The sequence below is a fragment of the Mustelus asterias genome, chromosome 12 (assembly GCF_964213995.1).
Source record: "Mustelus asterias chromosome 12, sMusAst1.hap1.1, whole genome shotgun sequence".
NCBI classification, from domain to species: Eukaryota; Metazoa; Chordata; class Chondrichthyes; order Carcharhiniformes; family Triakidae; genus Mustelus; species Mustelus asterias.
Genome location: NC_135812.1, coordinates 28,209,432 through 28,234,149, shown reverse-complemented (window position 1 = coordinate 28,234,149; position 24,718 = coordinate 28,209,432). Strand labels below are relative to the sequence as shown.

Sequence of the window (24,718 nt, the reverse complement as noted above, 5' to 3'; positions counted from 1 at the left end):
CAAAGAGCAAGGGTCCCAGAACAGATCCCTGGGACACCCCTCTGGTGACCGACCTCCACTCTGAAAAAGACCCATCTACAACCACTCTTTGCCTTCTGTGGGCAAGCCAGTTCTGAATCCACAAAGCAACGTCCCCTTGTATCCCATGCCCCTTCACTTTCTCCATAAGCCTTGCAGGGGGCACCTTATCAAACGCCTTACTGAAATCCATATAAACCACATCTACCACTCTTCCCCCGTCTAAGTGTCTAGTCACATCTTAGTGTCATCTGCAACTTGGACACACTACACTTGGTCTGCAACTCCAAATCATCTGTGTAAATTGTAAACAACGCATTGCAGAGAATGCAGAAGAGTTCACCAGAATGATTCCAGGAATGAGAAACTGAGTTGTGAAATCTTGGGAGAGAAGGCAGCCAAGAGGGGATATCATCAATGTGCTCAAAACCATGAAGGAGCTGGATAGAGAAGATAGGGCGAAACCGTTCCTGCTTCTAAAAGGATAAAGAACAAAGGGGCACAAATTTAAAGCGATTTTCAAAAGAAGCCAATGTGATGTGAGGGAAAAAAACTTTCTCATGAGTGGTTTGGGTCTGAAATGTGCTGTTTTGTAGGTTCCATTGAGGCATTCAAGAGCACATTGGATAATTAGTACAGGGGTATAGGGAAAACGAGGAGGAATTGCACACAGTCAATGCTCATATGGAGAGCCGGTGCTGGCATAAGGGGCCGAATGACAGTCTCCTATGTTGTAACAATTATTTGATTGGAAGTGTTGATTGAGGTTGCAGATATTGCCAATAGTTTGAAAATCAACTGATGGAAATCCATGCCAGGGATTAGTTTCTTTTATTGGTGCTGATTTCAGAAATCACCTGAATTCATCAAACTATGCAGCAAATAGAAATATTCTGTCCAACATTGAACCCATATCTAGTTATACTCTTTGAATGCTCTTATCACATTTGCAATATTGAATTTTTGTAATTCCATCGCTATGCAGGAACTAGTTTCAATTTTGGCCTTCCTACTGCCACTGCTAATAGTGTATGGGAACAATATTAGCAGTGGCAGTGGCTAGGCTTAAAGCAAACTGGGGTAAACGTCAGCAACTTATTACATTTCAAAAGTAATTTGACCATGTTGCATTTGGAATTGGAAATGGAATAAATGGCCTGCAAATTTGTGGGAAATTCTAGCTAGCAAAATTACTTCATCTCTCATCTACTTTTAAAAATAAAACTCATAAATGGAAAGCATTCCATTTGAATTTTAAAATTGCAGATAAAATGGTATGCATTTGAGCAAAGTATAACTAAAATGAATCAGAACCTCACTCAAGGTTTCTTCAGTAAGGATTTAACATAAAATCCAAGAGTAGGAGACAATCTTGAGAATTGAGACCAAAATTACTACAAAAAAAAAATCCTCCTTTAAAACAACAGAGCTGCAGGAGAGCATTGGTAAACCCATAACACTTGAAAAATACAGCCTTTGATTCCATCCAGTACAACAAATTAGGTTTGAGTTCTGGTTTGTTACACAAAGCATAATACATAGGCTGAGAGATCTGGCAATACTATGAGCTGGGTGTTTTCCCTCAAACTGATAAAACAAGAGTGATCATTAATTTTGTTGTAGAGCATCATTGCAGTTCAGTTACATCTTTGAGGTTGTGCTGGCAGATGCAATGAGGCAATTAACTGATTTTTCTCTTGTCAAGACAACAGAAATACACATGCGTTTTCAATATATTGCAACTCCGACTTGAGCAAACTGCTGGGATGCAGTGTCCAGAGGAGGCCTCAGCCACATCTTGGTCGCTTTTTATGCCACTTGAATATTTTATTTTGTACACAATGGTTGACTGGTAAAATACAGCAAGATTATGTATGCTGTTGCTCCTTGACCCCTGATTTTCTTTGGAAATGTTAAATTATGATTGGGTTAAAAGAAAGGGCATTCTATAATTTCACCCTCTGGTTTCACAACTGTATTTAGTTTAATCCCCTTGATTAACTTGGTCATCCTTTAAAATGTTGAAAAAATTAATGAGTGCAACATAATGTACATTTTATTTGGATATCATACCATTGTATGATGTATCCAAATGTACATTAAATACCTTGACTATGCAGAAAACTTTGTATAGTTTTAGTTAGCACAGTCTTCAAGTAACTAGCTTTGTATAGACCATTAATCCACTGAAGCTCATTTCTTCAGTACATTAGCACTCTTGGCATTAAATTGTTTTTATCAGTAACAATTTATTGTTCACTAAGGTTCATTTGATCTGAGTTTGTTTTTCTTTGCTAAATTCCAGCTTTCTAAATAATATGAATTTACCTTTGATTTTTTTTACACTTCTGTCCGCCTTGGATCACTTCAGAAGGTTGTGGGTTCAAGTCCCACTCAGGAGATGGAGCATGTAATTAATCCAGGATCAACCAAAGCTACTAAGACAAATGAAACTAAATATTGGGGATGCTAGAAATCTGAATTGAATTTTGTCAAAACATTGACGTGCTATCAGATGAGATGTGAAATTAACATTTTAGGCAATTGTTGATGATCAGAACCAGGTCCTTCATAGATACTATGCCTGACATGCTGAGTGCTTACAGCATTTTTCACTTTTGTCGCACTAAAACAGATCTGATCATTTAACTGGTAACTGTCTGTGGGGTGTTGCTGTATTTGCCTACATGGCAAATGATTGCTTCAAATTAATTGATACTGAAGTAGTTTGAGACATCCTGAAAATGTGAAAGGTGCTATATAAATACAAGTTTGTATTTTGCCTGAATGTTTTTTCCTTCTCTTCCCACATCCTTCCCCTAATCCTCCATCTTTCTAGATTTTAATCCTAGTTGATGCTCACCCTATATACATTTTTGTTTTTAATACCATACCTAATGTAAACTTTTAATAGGATGTAGATACAACTGAACAGCAAGTGACTTTTATTATTTCAGTGGGCGATGCTCACTAGGACCTCGAGTTGTCCTCGGGATTGGAAAACTTGAGTTACCAAATCATTCAGTTTTAAATTTAATTGTTCGCTCCTTGCATTTTAGAATAAATCAGAAATGTTTGTGGGATTTTTTTCCCATTTTCTCCTTTTATGATTGATCAGTATTGGATGAGTGCATACTTTTATGCGCTACTGCATAAAGAGACCCTTTTTTTGTTCAGAGATCATTAATTAACTGATTCTGGGGGGAAAAAATCAATCCCAAATGGTGGCAAGTTTGAATAATTGTTATCTAGCATTAATGTCCATTCTAGTGATCTGTATTCTAATTGGGTCAAATGTCTTTTGTTAATTTGGAGAAAATCATAGTGTCTTTGTTTCTCTTAACAGGGGTTGCTGGATGGATGTGTGGGAGCTAATGTCCCAAGAATGTAGGGATGAAGTAGTATTAATTGACTCCAGTTGTCTTTTGGAAACACTAGAGACTTATTTACGGAAACACAGGTTTGTAATACAGCACAAGGATGCTGCATGCTATTGTGGGCAGAATTTGCCATTGAAATTAACTACATATAAATTATTATATTGTCTGAAAGCTATTCAATATTGAGTAAAGATTACTGCATTTATCTATGCAACTGTAATGGTAATTTTATGGTTCATATCAGTTTCTTTTTATTGCAGGTTTTGCACGGATTGTAAAAATAAAGTACTACGTGCATACAACATTCTCATCGGGGAATTGGATTGTAGCAAAGAAAAGGGCTACTGTGCAGCGCTCTATGAGGGACTACGTTGCTGTCCCCATGAACGACATATTCATGTCTGCTGTGAGACTGACTTCATTGCGCATCTTTTGGGCCGTGCTGAGCCAGAGTTCGCAGGAGGGTATGAGTATGTAATTTGCTAGAGTGGGCTATCTAGCGCTTTTGGTTGCTTTTTTAAAAATGTATTTTCTTTAGACATGATGCAAGTGTAAAATAACTGCTGAATTCAATTGCTTCTATTTTAAGGCTGCAACAGTAATTGACTGAAGCTTTACAGCATTTGTTCGTAATTTGCAGAGATTTAGCTATGAACCACTTGGGGCGACTGCACTCTTGAAGGAGAAAATTGAAGATAACAAAATTTACCAACACTGTACTCCATCTGCCAGACCCTTGCCCATTCAAACTATCTATATCCCTCTGCAGATTTTCAGTGTCCTCTGCACACTTTGCTCTACCACTCAACTTGGTCATCTGCGAACTTTGACACACTACACTTGATCCCCAACTCCAAATCATCTATGTAAATTGTAAACAATTGAGGTCCTAACACTGATCCCTGAAGCACACCACTAGTCACTGATCACCAACCAGAAAAACACCCATTTACCAACGATCTTGAAGATGGGGTTAGGAAAATTGTCACTTGCTGTGTAGTATGGCAACATGTTGAGGCAATTTGATTTTAGTTCCCTGATTTCTAGTATATTTTGCAATAGATTCTAAGGCTGTTTTAAAACCCCCTCTGCTTCCCTAACAACTTCCGATGCCAGCACCATACCAGCAACACTAAAACTTGCGATCAAGTTGACTGTTTCCATTATCAAAAATGAGTTGTGGATGACATTTGGGGCATGGCTTAAAGGCTGTTTTGGAGAGGATTCAATCTCTGTCATTGGCATTGTTCCAGAACATTTCGCAAATTGGTAATATGGCTTGGGTTGTGAAGGTGGAGAAAATCATCATGTGGCTTAGGGTAGAACAAGGTTATTTTTCACCTGGGATATGAGGTTCAGTCGCTAAAAGGAAACAATCCCAATTTGAAGGGGAAAAAATCCATGCTGGGACCCTGATTTTTTTAAAAGTTATTTCTGGATCTTCTGTGACCCTAACCAGTTCACTTGGATGGGGTTAGGAAAATTGTCACTTGCTGTGTAGTATGGCAACATGTTGAGGCAATTTGATTTTAGTTCCCTGATTTCTAGTATATTTTGCAATAGATTCTAAGGCTGTTTTAAAACCCCCTCTGCTTCCCTAACAACTTCCGATGCCAGCAATGCATCTGAACTGGTGGATGTGGTATATCTGGATTTCCAGAAGGCATTTGACAAGGTGCCACACAAAAGGCTCTGCATAAGATAAAGGTGCATGGCATTACGGGTAATGTATTAGCATGGTTAGAGGATTGGTTAACTAACAGAAAGCAAATTGGGGATAAATGGGTGTTTTTCTGGTTGGTGATCAGTGACTAGTGGTGTGCTTCAGGGATCAGTGTTAGGACCTCAATTGTTTACAATTTACATAGATGATTTGGAGTTGGGGATCAAGTGTAGTGTGTCAAAGTTCGCAGATGACTAAGGTGAGTGGTAGAGCAAAGTGTGCAGAGGACACTGAAAATCTGCAGAGGGATATAGATAGTTTGAATGGGCAAGGATCTGGCAGATGGAGTACAGTGTTGGTAAATTTTGGTAGGAAGAACAGCAAAATGGACTATTATTTAAATGCTAAAAAATTGCAGCATGTGCAGAGAGACCTGGATGTCCTTTTGCGTGAATTGCAAAAAGTTGGTTGGCAGGTGCAGCAGGTAATTAAGGAGGCAAATGGAATTTTGTCCTTCGTTGCTAGAGGGGTGGAGTTTAAAAACAGGGAGGCTATGTTGCAGCTGTATAAGGTGTTGGTGAGGCCACACCTGGAGTACTGTACAGTTTTGGTGTCCTTATTTGGGAAAGGATATACTGGCACTGCAGGGGGTGCATTGGTGATTCACTAGGTTGATTCCGGAGTTGAGAGGGTTGGCTTATGAGGAGAAACCGAGTAGACTGGGACTTGTACTCATTGGAATTTAGAAGAATGAGAGGGGATCTTATAGAAACGTATACAGTTATGAAGGGAATAGATAAGGTAGAAGCAGGGAGATTGTTTCCACTGGCGGGTGAAGCCAGACCTACGGGGCATAGCCTCAAAATAAGGGGGAGCAGATTTAGGATCAAGTTGAGGCAAAACAACTTCACCCAAAGGGTTGTGAATTTGTGGAATTTCCTGCCCAGTGAAGCAGTTGAGGCTACTTCGATTAATATTTTTAAGGCAAAGATAGATTTTTGGACAGTGAAGGAATTAAGGGTAATAGTGAGCGGGTGGGTAAGTGGAGCTGAGTCCACAAAGATCAGGCATGATGTTGAATGGCAGGGCAGACTTGAGGGGCCAAATGGCCTACTCCTGCTCCTAGTACTTATGATGATGCTGAAAATGTCTGGGAAGAAGAATTAGAAAGTCTCCACAGAAGAAATAGAGGAAGAAATGTAGGCCATTAAATTTGTTCTCCATCTGATTCTTTGCATTGCGTCACGTCATCTGAATGCTCAAATTGAATCTAATCAATTTTTCACTCTTGGTGCAGTATAACATAGTCTAATAGTGTGATTCTTGTAAGTGAGCATTTCTGGAGCAGACTATATAGGTAATTGTGACGTTTGAATCTTGCATAAACAATGTGGAATTTACTGTTTTGAAATACTTTAACTGTACTATAACTTTCCATTCTGAACATATGTTGAAGCTGCTATTAGTGTAGGTTTGAACAGAACATGTATGTTAAATAGTAACCTAACCAGTCGTATTGCTTTTAGGCGGAGGGAGCGGCATGCAAAAACTATAGACATTGCACAAGAAGAAGTCCTTACATGTCTTGGTATTCACCTGTACGAACGCTTGCACAGAATTTGGCAGAAGTTGCGAGCTGAAGAGCAGACATGGCAAATGCTCTTCTACCTTGGTATTGATGCACTGCGCAAAAGCTTTGAGGTACAGTGTTAAATTGCTAATGTAAAATGTGGTTGGTTGGCAGTTTTAAATGCAATTTGATTGTATTGAATATTCAAATTAGCAGTAATAATTCTGCATCAGTTTTTGTATTCGTTTAATCATATTGAAACAAATGAAAATGATGGAATACCATCAGTGAATTGGCAGTGTCAAATGTATCGCAATGAGGAAAGAAAACTAATGCACATACACTTTGGGGGAGAGAAGATTTAGCGGACATATACCCCAGTTTAAACATGTAACTTTGTCAATCAGAATATAACATCAGGTGTTGATCGGGTCTTTTTCTTATCCAGACTGTTTCCCAATCTTTCATCCCTACTAGACTAGATATATTAGAGTTTGGGGGAAAAAGTGCAGGAAAATTGCAAAGATTTCCACTGTGGTGATTGACTTAATTTACAAACATATAAATTAGGAGCAGAGGTGGGCCACTTGGCCCTTCGGGCCTGCTCTGTCATTCGAATAGATCAGGGCTCATCTGATTTGTAATCTCCAACTCCACATTCCCATCTACCCCGATAACCTTTCACCACCTTGTTATTCAAAAATCTATCTACCTCTGCCTTAAAATATATATAAAAACTCTGCTTCTACTGCCTTTTGAGGAAAAGAGTTCCAAAGACACTCAATCACAATCACTGTCAAGACCCCTTTAGCATCTGGATTTGGATTCCCTTTGAGGCCAAAAAATATTTGGTTGGCACTTCTATGATCCAAATATGTGATCAATTCCTACACTTAATCCATTCCTATTTTATATTTGTGCTTTTATACAAGTTCAAGTTATTTCTGATTTAAAAAAAAATTTACATTGGGATTTCAGCTGAACAACTTCTTTTCCCTCCTGCAGTCAATGGCTGCTAGGAAATGGTTCCATGAACCCTGGTCCATGGTTCCTGGTTCCATGACCTGGATGAGGGCGTGGAAGGATGGATTAGTAAATTTGCGGATGACACTAAAGTCGGTGGAGTTGTAGACAGTGCGGAGGGAAGTGGCAGGTTACAGAGGGACATAGGTAAGCTGCAGAGCTGGGCTGAGAGGTGGCAAATGGAGTTTAATGCGGAAAAGTGTGAGGTGATTCACTTTGGAAGGAGTAACAGGAATACAGAGTACTGGGCTAATGGTAAGATACTTGGTAGTGTGGATGACCAGAGGGATCTGGGTGTCCATGTGCATAGATCCCTGAAAGTTTGCACCCAGGTTGATAGGGTTTTTAAGAAGTACGGTGTGTTAGCTTTTATTGGTAGAGGGATTGAGTTTCGGAGCCAGGAGGTCATGCTGCAACTGTACAAAACTCTGGTGTGGCCGCATTTGGAGTATTGCGTACAGTTCTGGTCGCCGTATTATAGGAAAGATGTGGAAGTGTTGGAAAGGGTGCAGAGGAGATTTACCAGGATGTTGCCTGGTATGGTGGAAAAATCGTATGAGGAAAGGCTGAGGGGCTTGAAGTTGTTTTCGTTAGAGAGAAGAAGGTCAAGAGGTGACTTAATAGAGGCACACAAGATGATCAGAGGATTAGATAGGGTGGATAGTGAGAGCCTTTTTCCTCGGATGGCTAGCACGAGGGGACATAGCTTTAAATTGAGGGGTGAGAGATATAGGACAGATGTTAAGAGGTAGGTTCTTCACTCAGAGTAGTAAGGACGTGGAATGCCCTGCCTGCAGCAGTAGTGGTCTCGTCAACATTAAGAGCATTCAAATGGTTATTGGATAAACATATGGATGACATTGGAATAGTGTAGATTGGAGGGGCTTTAGATTAGTACCACTGGTCGGCGCAACATCGAGGGCCGAAGGGCCTGTACTGCGCTGTAATGTTCTATGGTCATTCTTGGCCACTGAGTAACCATTATTCATATGCGTGCCATGACGCTATCCGATTGATTGCAGGATGGGCTCTGCAGCTAAGCTTGATCAATCTTCATTTGAGATCAACATGTGCGCTTGAAATGGGTGGCTGGATTGTAATCAAGCACCTGGAGTTGTTCTGTAGGTTGACCATTTAAACGGAGCCACTTGCAGGGCAGAACTTTAAGGTATGAAGTGGTGGAAACGGTCCCAGTTTGCTGATTTCCATGTTGAAATGCCAGCAGCAATGCAACTGCTTTTGGGAAATTGTAGGCAGCAAATTTCTCTCGGCCTGGGCACGTGGTAGTACTTCAGTTATATTTTTGGGGCCAACTACACTTTTTCCTGACTTAAATATTCCCCAACTTTTGTCAAGTGTTACTGTAAGCTTCTTGGCTTGGACATATCGAAAGCTAGTTTCCAACTTAATTGACTGCGGCACCATCCTGAAGACTGGATGAGAAAAACAAAAATGCTGCTGCTTTTTTTCCTTTTTGTAAAGTTTCTCTAGGCAGAAAAATGTAATTGTAAGTAATCTGTAGCCATTGTAAGATTCTCCTAAAATACAGAACCATCACCAAATGCTTGACCCGTGACAACTTGATAATGAAGGCCTTCCATTTTTGCAAGAACTAGAAGAATAGATTTCTGCAATGAGACATGCTGACTTTTGGAAGCATAGACAAGTTGGAGATTTTATTGGGGTGACCAAATGGTGTATACTGATCTCTTTTTTTTCTACCTAGTGAAGCTGTAAAGAAACCATATTTGGTGAAATGGATACATAAATCTTAACTTGAAATTTTGCTTTTATAGACTAATGGCCTTTTTAGTAATTTTTATAAAAGAAAAACTGGAACTCTATTCTGTAGATGGCAATTGAAAAAGTGCAAGGTATTAGTCGACTGGAGCAGCTTTGTGAGGAGCTGTCTGAAGAGGAGAGAGTTCGAGAGCTTAAGCAGGAAAAGAAACGTCAAAAACGGAAGAACAGACGTAAAAATAAATGTGCCTGTGAAATATCTACTCCACTTCAAACTCCAGGAGAAACTAAAGCCCAAGAAGAGGTAGGTAGAATAATAACTTTCAAATTGTTAAATTGATCCAACAGTCCTTGTGTGTGCAAGTTGGATTCCGCATCCTTGCCTTTTTGTCAGTGATGATCCATAATTACTGATCGTAAAAATAATTGAAGTAAAATTTAACCTGTCCATTGGCAGAAGCCTGTTGTTTCAATACCTGTCTGAATCTGTTAACTTGTGTTTCTAACTCCCATTTATTTGCTGCAATTGTACCATTTTATTGGCAAGTAGTAAGTAGACTTGGCTGCTTCCAGGTCTCTTCCCCATCTTTGATATTAGAGGTGAATCCTGTTTACTTTTCTCATCAAACATCTCTACCCAATTACCCCACATCAAGTCTAATGAAAATAGCACCAATTCTCTTCATGCCCTTTGTATTTGTTATCTCATACCAGACAGTGATGAATTGTGCTGTATGCTCTGTTGCCTCAAAACCTGTCCTACGTTGTGGAGCCCAAAACTGCGCACACTACTTCAGTTGTGATCTTACTGTGGTTTTTCATAATTGGTTATTGTAGCTTGCCTTTCATATTTTGCCCCTCGTTAAACCATTAGCTATTATTCCATATCTATTTGAGGTGCAGCTATCGAAGGTCATCTGAATCTACCTTTCCAGAATCCCCTAGCTTTTCCTATTCAAGTATAATTTTATTTCAATACTAAAATGTATCACCACTCCCTTTTTGGTACTGAATGCATCCTAGTTTTGTTCTAATCAATATCAGCTTCCAGTTCCTTTGGATCTTCAAATATTTACTCTACCTCATTTTAGTTTTGTCTACAAATTTGGACAGTACTTCCTCTAGCCAGGTATCCAAATTGTTGATATCTCGAGTGAAGTCTTCCCAGAACAGACCCCTGTAGGATACTTTTACTCACCCCTCAGCTGCTGAAAAGCTGCCTTTAATTCTTTCCTCCTTTCTAAATGGTTTATAATTGTTTGCTGCCCTCATCTTAATTCTGTATCCCTGGATCATCTTCCGTGCTGTGGCATCTTGTCAAAGGCTTTTGGAAGTCCATGTGTACCACATCCACCGTATTGATTCAAGACTCTTCAGTTCCAATGGAGACATCGGCTTTCAGTAGAATCATTGGTTTTATTCCAGGGCAACCATTTTCTTTAAATCGGATGCTGTATTTAAATGTCATTCCAGGCAACATCTGAACCGGTAGAGAGTAGCTGTAAAGACTGTGGCACCATGGAAGATGCAAATGGTAGAGTTGAAGTAATTGTTACAAATGAAAGTACCTCCTGCACATGCCCTGGAAGTGAAAATCTACTTGGATCACCCAAAACAAAGAAAGGTACGAACACGGTTGTGCCCAATGTTTGCAGAAGAATATCTGGCCACTTCAGATGTGTAAAATCTTCCAATGGTGGTAGGCTGTCTCAGATGAACTGACTTCACTATTGTTTCCTAAAACGTGCTGAACCTGAGATTCTGGATGGTTGTTTTACTGTTTTAAGCAAAGCTCCCGGTAGCCAATGTTTTGAATTTATATGGTACCCTTTTGTCTTCAAATGCCTTAAAGTACTCTGAAGTACAGGTACTGCAGTAGGTGAATAATTAGCTAATCATTGGGGAAGAATGTTGGCCAGGACTCTTGAAATAACTCCCTGTTCTATGACTGTTATAGGATCTTTAATGTTCATTAGAGCCAACAGACAAGGCCTCGGTTTAGTGCTCTATCTGATGAAATGGAACCTTCTGATGAACCTCCTGAAGTATCTGCCTGAAGTGGGCCTTCATCCTACAGCCCTTGACTCAAATTTACATGCTGCTGTATTGACTGGGCAGATGTTGCATGAGGTTTGGTCAGGGGACAGGAGACATTATCCCATGCTGCTGCAAAGTTGCTCTGGAGCCAAAGCTGCTGGGAATCCAGACTTTTTTCCCCTGGTTTAAAATAATCTGGTTTAAAATCTTTTATTTGAATGAAAACTTAAGTGGTGGAGAAAATTGAAGAGATAAACATGTTTACTCTTTAAACCACTTTCACCAGCTCAGGGAATAGTGCAGAAAATCAAGTAGTTGTACCCAGTACAAAACTTGTGCAGTGATATTTTTCGATACTAGTTTAATCAATAAAGCAATATTGTAGACATAGCTTTAGTTGAAATTTCTCCCTAATGTTTTTTTGTTTTCATTCAGGTTTATCTCCACATTGTAATGGCAGTGACTGTGGTTACTCCTCAAGTATGGAAGGCAGTGAGACTGGTTCCCGAGAAGGATCAGATGTAGCTTGCACTGAAGGTATCTGCAATCATGATGAAACAGGTCAGAGTGATACCAAAAATCTTGAAGCATCATCTTATTAATATTTAAATAAATGGACAAATTGTATAGGACTGACATTATAGAACAGGGATGTTCTCGAATGGTAATGCCACTTGCATAGTCATGCAGTACAGAGGAGGACCATCAACTCATCGAGTCTGTACCAACAAAACTTGCACTAATCCCACTTTCCAGCACTTGGCCCATAGCCTTGAATGTCATGACATTTCAAGTGCTCATCCACATACCTTTTCAACGGTTGTGAGATTTCCTGCCTCTACTACCCTTGGTTAAAGTCCAATAGGTTTATTTGGTAGCAAATGCCATTAGCTTTCAGAGCGCTGCCCCTTCGTCAGATGGAGTGGATATCTGCTCTCAAACAGGGCATTATCCACTCCATCTAACGAAGGGGCAGCGCTCTGAAAGCTAATGGCATTTGCTACCAAATAAATCTGTTGGACTTTAACCTGGTGTTGTTAAAACTCTTACTGTGTTTACGCCAGTCCAATGCCGGCATCTCCACATCATGCCTAAAGAAAACAATCCAAGCCTATCCAGCCTCTCAGATGTTCTATCCCAGGCAACATCCTGGTGAATCTCCTCTGCACCCTTCCAGTGCAGTCTCATCATTCCTAAAATGAGGAGACAGAACTGCGCACACTATTCCAGCTGTGGCCTAACCAAAGTTTTGTACAGCTCCAACATAACCTCAGCACTCTTAATCTATGCCATGGCATGACTGATAATGGCAAGTGTCCAATACACTGCCTTAATTTCCCCATTTATCTGTCTTGTTGCCTTCAGGAATCTGTGGATAAGCACCCCAAGATCCCTCTGTTCCTCTGAGCTTCCTAGTATCCTACCATTCATTGAGTACTTCCTTGTCCTGTTACTCTTTCCAAAGTGCATCATTTGGCACTTTTCAGTGCTAAATTCCAACTGCACTGTTCTGCTCATCTGACCAACCTATCTATATCTTCCTGCAACCGAAGAACTTCTTCCTTACTATTAATCACCATGCCAATCTTAGTGTCATCCACAAACTTATTCCCCCCACATTGTCATCTATATCGCTTATATACATCACAAACAATAAAGGATCTAGCACTGATCCCTGTGGTATACCACTGGACACTGGCCTCCAGTCACACAAGCAGCCTTCTACCACTGCCCCCTGTCTCTTGCATGCAGCTCTTTAATATCTCCATTGCAACTTCCAATGTTTTCAGGTCGCATTATCATGAAAAAAGCCTTTCAATCAAGAAAATGCCAAATCAAATAACTAGATGTAAACACAATTTTCCTTATTGTTAATTTGTTTAATCAAAAATTTAGTATCTGCCCTGTTGGACTTGATTAGTTTTAAAAATATGTGGCACTTGTGGTTCTAAGATTAGAAGGTTAAACAAACCTTGACAGTGTGGTTGTAGACACGCAGTTATCAAAATCCATGATGATGCCTTGGCCACTTTCCATACCTTGGGAGCCTACTGTCAGCCAGGGCAGACATTGACATCGTTCAGCAGTGTGTCAGCAACACCTTTGGTCACCTGCTTAAAATCCAGGGCCTGTTTTAAGGCTCATGTCTACAGAGCAGTAGTGATACCTGCCCTCCAAATGACTAAGATGTGGACCATGTGCAGCAGGCACCTCAAAACCCTGGAAAAGTACCACCGATGCATCAGCAAGATCCTACAAATCGATTGGCAGGACAAGTGCACCAACGTCAGTCAGGCCAACATTGAAGCAATGACCATGCTCGATCAGCTTTGCTGGGTGGGCTGTGTCATCTGCATGTCTGACGCAAGACTCCCAAAGCAAGTGCTGTACTCTGAACTTTGAAATGGCAAGTGAGTCCCTGGAAATGCTTCAAGGACAATCTCAAAGCCTCCTTGATAAAGTGCAACATCCCCACCGACACCTGGGAATCCTTGGCCCTTGGTCCACGACCACCTGAAGTGATGAAAAAGCATCTGGGAAGGAGCTGAACATCTGTCTTTTCAGACGAGAGCAAGCTGAAGCCAAGCATTAATAGCAAAAGGAGTGTGTGGCAGCATGGGCACCTCCCCCACCCGCTTCTCCAACCATCACCTGGTCCACCTGTGATGGACTGTAGGTTGCGCATTGGATACCTCCGTCACCTGGGAACTAATGTGTGGAAGCAAGTCATCTCGATTCAGAGGGGCTACCCAAGGAGGAGAAAAGGCTGTGCCTTTCGTTCGAGAGACCAATTTATGGTTGCAACCATTATTGTGTCTAATACGGCTGAGACAATTAGCTTGCGCTACTAGAAGGTTTTTTAATAATGAGAATCAATAGCCAAAAATTATCCTGATTCTAGTCTGGATTTTTTAACTGACATTTATAGTTTAAAAAATTAAATGTTCGCAAGATTTGTTTTTCTTTTAAAATCTAAATGTCTTATTACTTTGGAAACATGCAGTTTTCTATTAAATTAATATGATAAACCATTTTATATTTCCAACATGCATGCATAATTCATGAAAATTGATGCATTAAACATGAACATGCATATTTCTGTAAATACAAAAAAAATCAAGCCATCGAAACTAATGACCATTCAGAGTTGTGTTTATTTTGGCTTTGATTTTTCTTTACATAAACGTGTATCTTGCATGCAAATTATGCATTCCAACAGTTGTTTGGCAATTTGCCATGCATTTGGTTTAGAAATGATTTTTATTTGGCTGCTCCTAATACTTCAGGCATTTTAAGGTTCTTTGGATATAAAAGGTTGCCAACCCCTGAACTAGAAATGAAATGGGCAAGATTTCCATATTCAAGTTTAAACGTGCACTTTTTTCAACTTTGTTCAGCAGTATGTGCACTAATTTGCTACAGTTGCTATTGGGTTTCTAAAATTGCTGCAAAAACTAGGTTGATTGGAAATCCGGCACCAGAAGTTCTTCTAAATATGTGTAGTTGAAGGAGCCATTTTGTATGTGGCATGAAGATATAACACTCAATTTTAAGGCTTAACAGCATCCAGACTAATTTTTTGTTGAGCTCGGTAGAAAACTATAATTTAGCATGTTAACGTGTTTTTGCACTCTTGTCAGGCGATGACACTTGTGTACATCACTGTGTAGAGGACAAAGAGGAAGATGGTGTGGACAGTTGTGTAGAATGCTGGGCCAATGCTGCTGAAGAGAACACAAAAGGCAAAAACAAGAAGAAAAAGAAGAAAGGCAAAGGCGTAAAATGTGACGACGATGTAAGTATTTTGGTGGTTTTGGGCAGTTCCATAGATGTGCCTGGAAAATGTAACCAACAGCCTAAATATTTAATTTTGTCTTTTTTGTTGTTTCCCATCAGCAGTGGGTCTTTCATTACCAGGTTTGTGGTTTCTAAACTGTTTTTGTAGTGTCTACTCCAGTCGCTTCGAGAGTGATACGTCTTTTTAGAAGCCTGGATTTTAACATTTGCAACTATAATGAGCACAGTCATTCCAGAATTATTTTCGCCATTTTTCTCTCTAGTTACTGGAACTTGCCTATCTATCTGTGGAGGAACATTGAGAGTGACTGCACAGCCTAAGCACGTTGTGTCCCATGGTTTTGGTTAACCTTTCCACAGATTTCCTGAGATGATTGAACTTATATCTGGTTTTAATTTGTTTTTAGTCACCTATTTTCTATTTTTCGAATGAGACCAAAAATAAAAATGCTAATATTTTTGAAATTTCTAATTTTTTGCCCATGTTTTCTCCTTTTTTAGAGTGAAAATACTGGAGATTGTAACATGGACCTAAGCAGACAAGAAAACTTGGGTAACACTTTTCATAATGAGTTACATCATGACAAAACCAAAGATAGCTGTAACTCACTAGAGAAAAGTGGTCAACAGCCAGTTTGGGTAGCACAGATACTGTCAGAAAAACATTTTTCACAATCTTCACAAATTCCACCACCCTGTCTGCCAGATTGGGGAAGAGGCACAAAAACCTTAAAGGAACTACTTGTAAGTATGAAAGTTATACTTCACAATGTTTGGACACTTAAATGTTCACTGATTTCCAGTTTTGATTTGATTTATTATTGTCACATGTATTAGCATAGTGAAAAGTATTGTTTCTTGCACACTAAACAGACAAGGCATACTGCACATAGTGAAGGAAAGAAGAGTGTAGAATGTACTGTTCGTCACAGCTAGGGTGTAGAGAAAGATCCACTTAATGCAAGGTGGGTCCATTCAAAAATCAGATGGCAGCAGGGAAGAAGCTTTTCAAGTCGGTTGGTGCATGTCCTCAGACTTTTGTATCTTTTTTCCTGACAGAAGAAGTCAGTATGTCTGGGGTACGTGGGGTCCTTAATTATGCTGGTTGCTTTTCTGAGGCAGCAGGAAGTGTAGAGTGTGCCAGTGGATGGGAGGCTGGTTTGTGTGATGAACTGGGCTTCATTCACAACTTTGTAGTTTCTTGTGGTCTTGGACAAAGCAGGAACCATGCCAAGCTGTGATGCGGCAAAGAAGAATGCTTTCTATGGCGCTGCTGTAAAAGTTGGCGAGAGTCATAGTGGACATGCCAAATTTCCTTGGTCTTCTGAGAAAGTAGAGGTGCGGCATGGAGGGGCCAGGACAAGTTGTTGGTGATCTTGGACACTTAAAAACGTGAAGCTCTTGGTCATTTGTACTTCGTCCTCCACTACACTTCCTGAAGTCGAAGACTATCTCCTCCATTATTGTCGTCGCACCAGTTCACCAGATTCTGTCCCTTTCCTGTACTCTGTTGCGTCATTATTTGAGGTCTGTCCCACTACGGTGATGTTGTCAGCAAACTTGAAAATCTAGTTGGAGGGGAACTTGACCACAGTCTTAGGTGTATAAGGAGTATAGTAAGGGGCTGAGGACACAGCCTTATGGGGCAGCGGTGTTGAGGATGATCGTGGAGGTGGTGGTGTTGCCTATCCTTACTGATTGCAGCCTTTGGGTTAGGAAGCCTAGGATCCAGTTGCAGAAGAAACAGGCAAGCCCCAGGCCACAGAATTTAGAGATGAGTTTTGTAGGAATAATGGTGTTGAAGACTGAGCTGTAGTCAATAAATAGGAGTCTGACAGGGTGCCTTGTTATCTAGGTGTTCCAGGGTTGAGTGTAGGGCTAGAGAGATGGCGTCTGCTGTGGAGCTGTTGTGGCGTTAGGCAAACTGTAGTGGATGCAGGCAATCTGATATAGTAATATTGTTTGTCAGCAACCCTCTTTGTAATTCAGGAGAAAGATTAGAGCTGTTCTTAAGCATTGGAAATTTACTATTGAAGAGATTTATACATTAGGTGCATTTTCCCTAACAGGTGCTGGACTGTGGCGACTCAGGGAATTTCACAGTAACTTCATTGCAGTGTTAATGCAAGCCTTGTTTGTGACTAATAAATAAACTTTACTTTTATTTTACTTTGTATTCAAAAGCATTAACAGAAGTAGAAAAATTGATTTAAATGGCTGTGGGGAATTCACTGAAACTTTAGAAGTTGTTAGTGGGAGAGAGCATCTTTTTGACCTCAACATGAGAATTAAAATTCTTCACTTTAACAGTACAGAACAAGTTACACCAGAAACAATGCAACTTAGAATCATAAAATCCTTGCAGTGCAGAATGAGGCAATTTGGCCCATCAAGCCTGCACCAACAATTCCACCTAGGCCCTATCCCTGTAAGCACGCACATTTACCCTGCTAATCTCCTTGATGCTAAAGGGCAATTTAGCATTGCAAATCAACCTAACGCGCGCACACGTCTTTGGACTGTGGGAGGAAACTGGAACACCCAGAGGAAATCCCCACAGACTGGGGAGAATGTGCAAACTTCACACACATAGCTACCCGAGGCTGGAATTGAACCCAGGTCCCTGGCGTGTGAGGCAGCAGTGTTAACCACTGTGTTGCTGTGAAATTTGAGTCTGGTTTCAAAAATGTTTATGCAAGAATTATTTTCAGTAGTTAAATATTCCAAGTATAGAATTGGGGAAAATGTATGTCTTTTTGCAAAAGTACATTACTGATTTAAGACTTTTTTGAGTAATGGTTTTTCCACCTTTTAATGAGTGGGTGTAACCCAAAATATGTAATCAGTTGTAATGACAACACAGTTGTATTTGTTGTTTCTACATACTTTCGTCCAACATAGCACGGTGGTTAACACTGCTGCTTCACAGCTCCAGGGACCTGGGTTCGATTCCCGGCTTGGGTCACTGTCTGTGTGGAGTTTGCACATTCTCCTCGTGTCTGCGTGGATTTCCTCTGGGTGCTCCGGTTTCCTCCCACAGTCCAAAGATGTGCGGGTTAGGTTGATTTGGCCATGCTAAAAATTGCCCGTTAGTGTCCTGAGATGCGTAGGTTAGAGGGATTAGTGGGTAAAATATGTGGGGATATCGGGGTAGGGCCTGGGTGGGATTGTGGTCGGTGCAGACCCGATGGGCCGAATGGCCTCTTTCTGTACTGTAGGGTTTCTATGATTCTATGATGCATGCAAGGCTCTGAAGAAAGAATAATGCCAGAAAAGACTTCAAAGCACCTGTTATGTATATAGATGAGGTCAGCCTGGTTTTATAAGCCTTGAACCAATGCCACAGGACAGTGCCAAAAGGCTGTGATAAATCTGATTTGAATTATGGGGGTGTGAGGAAAATAATTTATTGGTTTACTGAATAGCGGAAGCCAAGCTCTGTTTCAATTTTCAATTGAACTTGATATATTGGAACAAACGTTTCTTTGAATTTATAGAGCTCAACTTGGGGAAATAATGAATGGCTTCCTGTGCAAAATTGCTAGAAGCAGTAGTTTTTTTTTGTGAGCAGGTATTTGATGAAAACTGGTCAGTCTACCAGCTTTTTGTCCATTACTCAGCACATTGCAACCATTGTTGCTTAAAACAGATCCTAGCTGGCCACCATTCTTGGGTTTCTTGAAAGAAGCCTGTTGTGTATTGTGAAATTGTTACCACTTGCTGAATGGATAAAGTGATGAGATTTCAGTCATATTCTGGTCTTGAGAAGGATATTATTGGGCCACTTACTGGCCCAAGCCTGGATGTGAGTTGTGAATTGTGCTGAATGCTACTGAATAGGCAGATGTCATTGAAGCAGCTGTGGAGTTCCTGCAGTTCATCTTTAGGGTGTACTGATTGGCTTCTGACATGGATGGCAATTTTTGTTTGAATCTTATTCATTCCAGCTGCAGGAAGGTTTTCCCTTCGAAGCCCTTCATCCTCTGTTCAGCTTTGTCATCGAATATATTTGGCCAACTACTCTCATTTCTCTAGTTCTTCTTTCTATGCCTGGTTTGGGGCTGTGTCAAAATATATTCTGGCAGAGTCCAAAAAATATGGAGCAGATCGTCACTTAGCAGGTGCTGCTTTAAACTATGAAACAGCCCATTTCATCTTGCTGATTGGAATAATGTTGATTGGGCGGTGGATACCTTGGCTAGGTTTTTCTGGTGTGCAGTTTTCTGCATGGTGAGGGCCATGGGAAGAGAAAAGGGAATGACAGAATGGGGTAGGGGTGGTGCAATCGTTCATGAAAGGGTCCTCACCAAAGTCGCATTTAACATTTTCAAATATGTCCACCTGATCATATGGTGCAACAACTCTCCACTAGATGGAGCTAATTCTAACATTTTGCCAAATGAAATGCACACATCTAACAATCGACTAAAAGCGTAGGTTCAGTGGCACTTGTCAGGAGGTTTTCCCATTCATTCTCCTGAGAAATGTTCACTTGTTTGCACATGATTTTTCAGTCCAAAGTCTTGTGATTTGCACATTTTGTCTGCGCGTCTAAGGCAAAATGGCCACAAATTAATTTTATTTACTCAGCTGTGTGCTTCAGGCGTAACAATTTAGTTTAGTGTTTCAAAGCCAGAAGTAAAGAACTATATCGGTCCCAACAAAGTGATAATGGGCTCATCACGGATCTGAAGATAATATGTTCAAATTCCACTTTAGGAATTGAGCAGCCAACCTAGAATTATAAAGAGAGATTTAACTAGCCGATTAAATAGGAAGCTGTAAAGTGAAATCATATAGCAGTTTATTACCCATATGTTTTAGATACCAGTACAAAGTACCAGGTGGTACAGTGGTTAGCACTGCTGCCTCACAGCACCAGGGACCTGGGATTGATTCTGGCCTCGGGTGACTGTGTGGAGTATGCATGTTCTCCCCACGGTTTCCTCCCACAGTCCAAAGATGTGTGGGTTAAGTTGATTGACCATGCTAAATTTCTGGGGTTAGCAGGGTAAATACATGGGGTTACAGGGATAGGGCCCAGGTGGGATTGTTGCTGGTGCAGGCTCAATGGGCCGAATGGTAAGATTCCGTTACTCACGGGACAGTTTTAGTAAATGCAAATTCAATATTTTTTGACTTTACAATCACTCTCACTTCTTGAATGGCCCCAGTAACTGTTCCAAACAAAAACACAGATGCTGTAAATTTTCAGCAATTCAGCTAACATCTGTGGAGGAAAAAACAGTTTACATTTCAGGTCAATGACTTGATGAGTTAGTTAAGCTCCCATTCTTTTACTAATGCAGCTGTTGGCTAGTTAAGATTTGTAGTATACAAGTCATTGTGTTGTAAATCATTTGTGGTAATTTGCTGGTTTGATTTTTCAGGAAGAATCTGAATGTACTTCTGAAGAAGAGAATTTCATTACCCAAGATGAAATACAGTCATTTAAGACAAATAATCAATCTTTCTACATCAACCGAGAACAATACCGGCAGCACCTAAAGGAGAAATTTAACAAATATTGTCGCTCCAATGACTACAGTGTCTGCAATGGTTGGCTGACGACAGCTGGTGTAAACTAGCAAAGAATGCTTGAAACAGAAGCTATCCTTTTCTACACAAACACTCTGACCACTGCGCCTTCTCTCTCAATCTTAAGAAATTTAGATTTTTGTTTCCTGTTGCATAATTTTACCTTGAACAATTGGTGGTGTGGTTTATTTTTATTTTTCTTTCTACACTCTCCCAGGCTGGTGGTGGGGAGCACATTTTTGCTCATCTGCTTTCTTGAAGCTTATGCAGTATTCAGCCAGATGTCTGCAAAAGCTTACTTTATACTTTTCAACAAAGCCTCTCCTCTCCCACTCACTAAATGTTTCTCTTTACTGTGAGAATTATACAAATGTCTAGTGACGAGAGATGTCCTACCAATAAATGTGTACAGAGAAAAATGAAACTTCTGATTTAAGGTTTTACAATAGACATCCATTTCAAATGATGTTTGGATGTAATATGTACAAGCGCAATGTGCAAAATTTACAAATAAAGAATATTTATTGATATGCATATCAAATTGTGTAGCGTTTTAATGGTCATTGTCTATTCTGCAAATAAATTTAGATACAAACATATCTCAAATGCTGAACTTCCCATTGATATTGATTTGAGAACAGATCGGCTAATGGGATATATTTGGAATATTAAGGAATTTGATCTCTTTGGTTCAGTTTAAACTTTAAATCCACTTAATTGGTGAATTGAGTATAGTATTTCTCTACAATCTTTGTAGGATGATTTTGGAACTTAGTTTTTGTGATTGAGAAACTGCTGCCATTCATATACTTTTATTTACCTATTGTCAACCACACTGCAGAAGGCAACAGCAAACCACTGCAGTACTTTGCTGAGCATGATCATAGACCAATCCAATGGAAGTCCATAGTTGACAACACCCTCTTTGGACATGGTAACTGAAGGAGAAGGATAGATCAGTAGATGGTTAGTTTGCCTAACTTTTTATTCCCTCATTTCCCTCATCCTAAAATTTTGATTAATTGGGATAGTTATATTTATTAGTATTGACTAAGATAAAATAATTTGAGACTTGATGGTGTCCTGTTTGTTTTGTGTTCATACTTTCTAAGGTCTCTGGTTATTGATTTAGAGTGGCTAACACTGGCTTGGCTGACAAGTTCTTTTCCCCCACTCTGTCTTAGTTGCTCTTCCATTCTGGATTACTTGACATCAGTTTCAGCTTGGTACAGTGACAGAACTTGATCAGCTCGGGTGCTGCCCTCATCCAAATGTTGCACATGTAATCTTGCATTTGAGTGTACAATGGAAGGAATGCTGCCCTATTGGAAGGGGAAGTTTTTCAGATAAAAGTTTAATCCAAGGTTATGTATTCCTACTTGAGTGCATGTAAAATGAATAGTGAGCTATTCTGTTAGGTCAATAACTAGGGAATATAGGTTTAAAGTATTTGGTGGAAGGATTAAAGGGAATTTGATTTCATTGGGGTGGTGGTGGTATGGAACCCAGTGTTCAGAAGGGTAATGGAAGCAAAAACCTCACCATTTTTTTTGAAAAAAAGCACTTGGATACACATTTAATCTTACAGACTAAGAGCTCGAAGGTGGGATTAGACCGGGTAACACTTTTTCTGCTGGATGGATATAGATCAAAGACCACATGCAAGTATTACAGATGTTTCTAAGTGTTGCCGTAAAACGAGACATGCTGTCAAAGCTTTTGATCTTGTATTCATCAGGGCAAGTGCAAGAGTACCAAACTTCAACAGTTGTCAAATAGATTCTGGTTGAAGTGCTGCCACAAAATGCACAAGGCAACAGTTACTCCCAAGCTGTTGTTTAAATTTTAATCCGGCAAGTCACCACTGGTTGAGGCATTGTTATGGGGAATGCTCCATGGAAACAATGTCCCCCAAGCCTCTGTTTAGTTGAAAAAGTGACCATGCCTGGACATGTTTTGTTTACAGAGCACAGGGACCGTGTATGAATGTAACTTCTAGGATGCATAAGTGAGTCTCATTGTGAGGCTGACTAATAATCCTGAATTGGTTGTTACTGTAATTCTTAGCACACTTGGGATTGTTAAATAAATTTTGGAATCTCACACAATGTTGGAACTTGTGTTCTGAGCTTCGTAAGCACAAGCTGATTAAGTGTGTAGCAAACTATCAAAGGGACATGCTGTTTGATCCACCTGTTGTTGGGACATACGGCTTTACATTCCTGGCATCACACCAGCACTGAAATTCATACTTTTTGTATTGGCGGTAGCATCCTGTCAGTGCAAAATATCACTTGTGTTGCTGCTGCATAGTAACGGTGTGAAATGGCTAGCTTCACCCTTTCTCAATTTTTGAGGCAGTTCGCCCTTTTAGGGTAATCAGAGACAGCACTTTACAGACCCATGAGTTTGTGTGATCTGATGAGGGAAGCCACTGGCTGTTGAAAGCAAGTTACAAAAACATTTGTTAGAATTGTATAGAGTAACGTGTTGTCTGGTGGTGTACATGATGGGATTTGTCCTCATGGCTCAATGTCCATGTATGTATCAGTTTCCCAAGATGCACACAAGTGATGTTCCTTGTGCCCTATCTTATTAGACCATTAATTGGCTGGCAAAATGGTTGAATGAATTGCTTCAACCAGTTCCGAATCAATTTTCCACATATAATGAAGGATTCCTCCACTAAGATTGTACAAGACTTGTGTATGAATAGTAAGTCCATGTCCATGTGTTTGTTTGACAGTGCTAATCTAGTCACTACAAGACAATTGCACTGCACCACTATCATGGCAATCTAAATCATAGAATCCCTACAGTGCAGAATGGAGACCATTCAGCCTATCAAGCCTTTACTGACAACAATCCCACCTAGGCCCTATCCCCATAACCACAAGTCTTTACAGCACCAATCCCTCTGACACTAAGGAGCAATTTAGTATAGCCAATCAACCTAACCACATCTTCGTAATGTGGGAGGAAACTGGAGCACCCTGAGAGAACCCACACAGGCACGGGGAGAATGTGCAACTCCACACAGTCACCCGAGGCCAGAATTGAACCCGGGTTCCTGGCACTGTGAGGCAACAGTGCTAGCCACTATACCACCCTAAAATAATTTAAATTCCATGAGCTGCTGTGATGGGATTTGAAGTCATGTCCACTGGGCATTACCCTGGTTCTGAATTACTAGTTCGATGACATTACCACAACACCACCATCTACCCCCATTGTGCCACCATTGTTTGAATCTGAATTCATTGAACTTGTGAACGTAGCAATTCACACAGTTGCATTCCGCTTTAACAATGCCATATGTGTCCAAATAGATGGTGTTGCCATAGGCTCCCATCTAGGTTCAGCTCTCACTAATGTTTATGTTGGTTTCCACGAGAAACAAATCTTTGGAATGGTCCCATACCACCTGCCCCTTGCATATTTCCAATTCTGTAGGTGATTTTATTTGAATCTACAGCTGTGGTACAGTGGTTAGCAATGCTGCCTCACAGCGCCAGTGACCCTGGTTCGATTACTGCCTTGGGCAACTGGAGTTTGCACCTTCTCCCTGTGTCTGCGTGGGTTTTCTCTGGGTGCTCCGTCCCTCCCAAAGATGTGTAGGTTAAGTGTATTAGCTGTGCTAAATTGCCCTTTAGTGTCCAAAAATGTGTAGGTAAGGGGGATTAGAAGGGTAAATATGTGGGGTTTCAGGGATGGGGTCTAGGTAAAATGATCTGTCGAAGAGTTGGTGCAGACTCAATGGGCCGAATGGCCTGCACTGTCGGGATTCTACACGTGTAAGAATCTACTTGTACACTTTTTAATAGGCTCCTTCCAACGATCGTTCACCATTGAAGAGGAGCTGTCTGAGCTCCCTTTCCTCAAGCTATTTGAGAAATCTAATGACAATGAGGTTATAAAATTATTTTTTGCAATTCAACGTTAGCTGTTTGT

General features: G+C 40.4%; 1 protein-coding gene across 2 annotated transcripts in view; it reads left to right on the top strand.

Moving 5' to 3' along the window:
- Window positions 1-22,873, top strand: part of ggnbp2 (gametogenetin binding protein 2) — a 65,273-nt gene extending 42,400 nt beyond the window's left edge. Inside the window, exons 5-13 of one of the 2 annotated variants that reach the window (XM_078224963.1) lie at window positions 3,365-3,478; window positions 3,659-3,868; window positions 6,588-6,762; window positions 9,507-9,698; window positions 10,868-11,018; window positions 11,867-11,992; window positions 15,073-15,227; window positions 15,731-15,973; window positions 20,620-22,873. In XM_078224963.1, coding sequence (XP_078081089.1) covers window positions 3,365-3,478; window positions 3,659-3,868; window positions 6,588-6,762; window positions 9,507-9,698; window positions 10,868-11,018; window positions 11,867-11,992; window positions 15,073-15,227; window positions 15,731-15,973; window positions 20,620-20,817 — 1,564 coding nt within the window. In that variant the 3' untranslated portion in view covers window positions 20,818-22,873. The remainder of the gene's footprint in view (window positions 1-3,364; window positions 3,479-3,658; window positions 3,869-6,587; window positions 6,763-9,506; window positions 9,699-10,867; window positions 11,019-11,866; window positions 11,993-15,072; window positions 15,228-15,730; window positions 15,974-20,619) is intronic. The other variant, XM_078224964.1, reaches the window with a different exon arrangement.
- The last annotated feature ends 1,845 nt before the right edge of the window (window positions 22,874-24,718 follow it).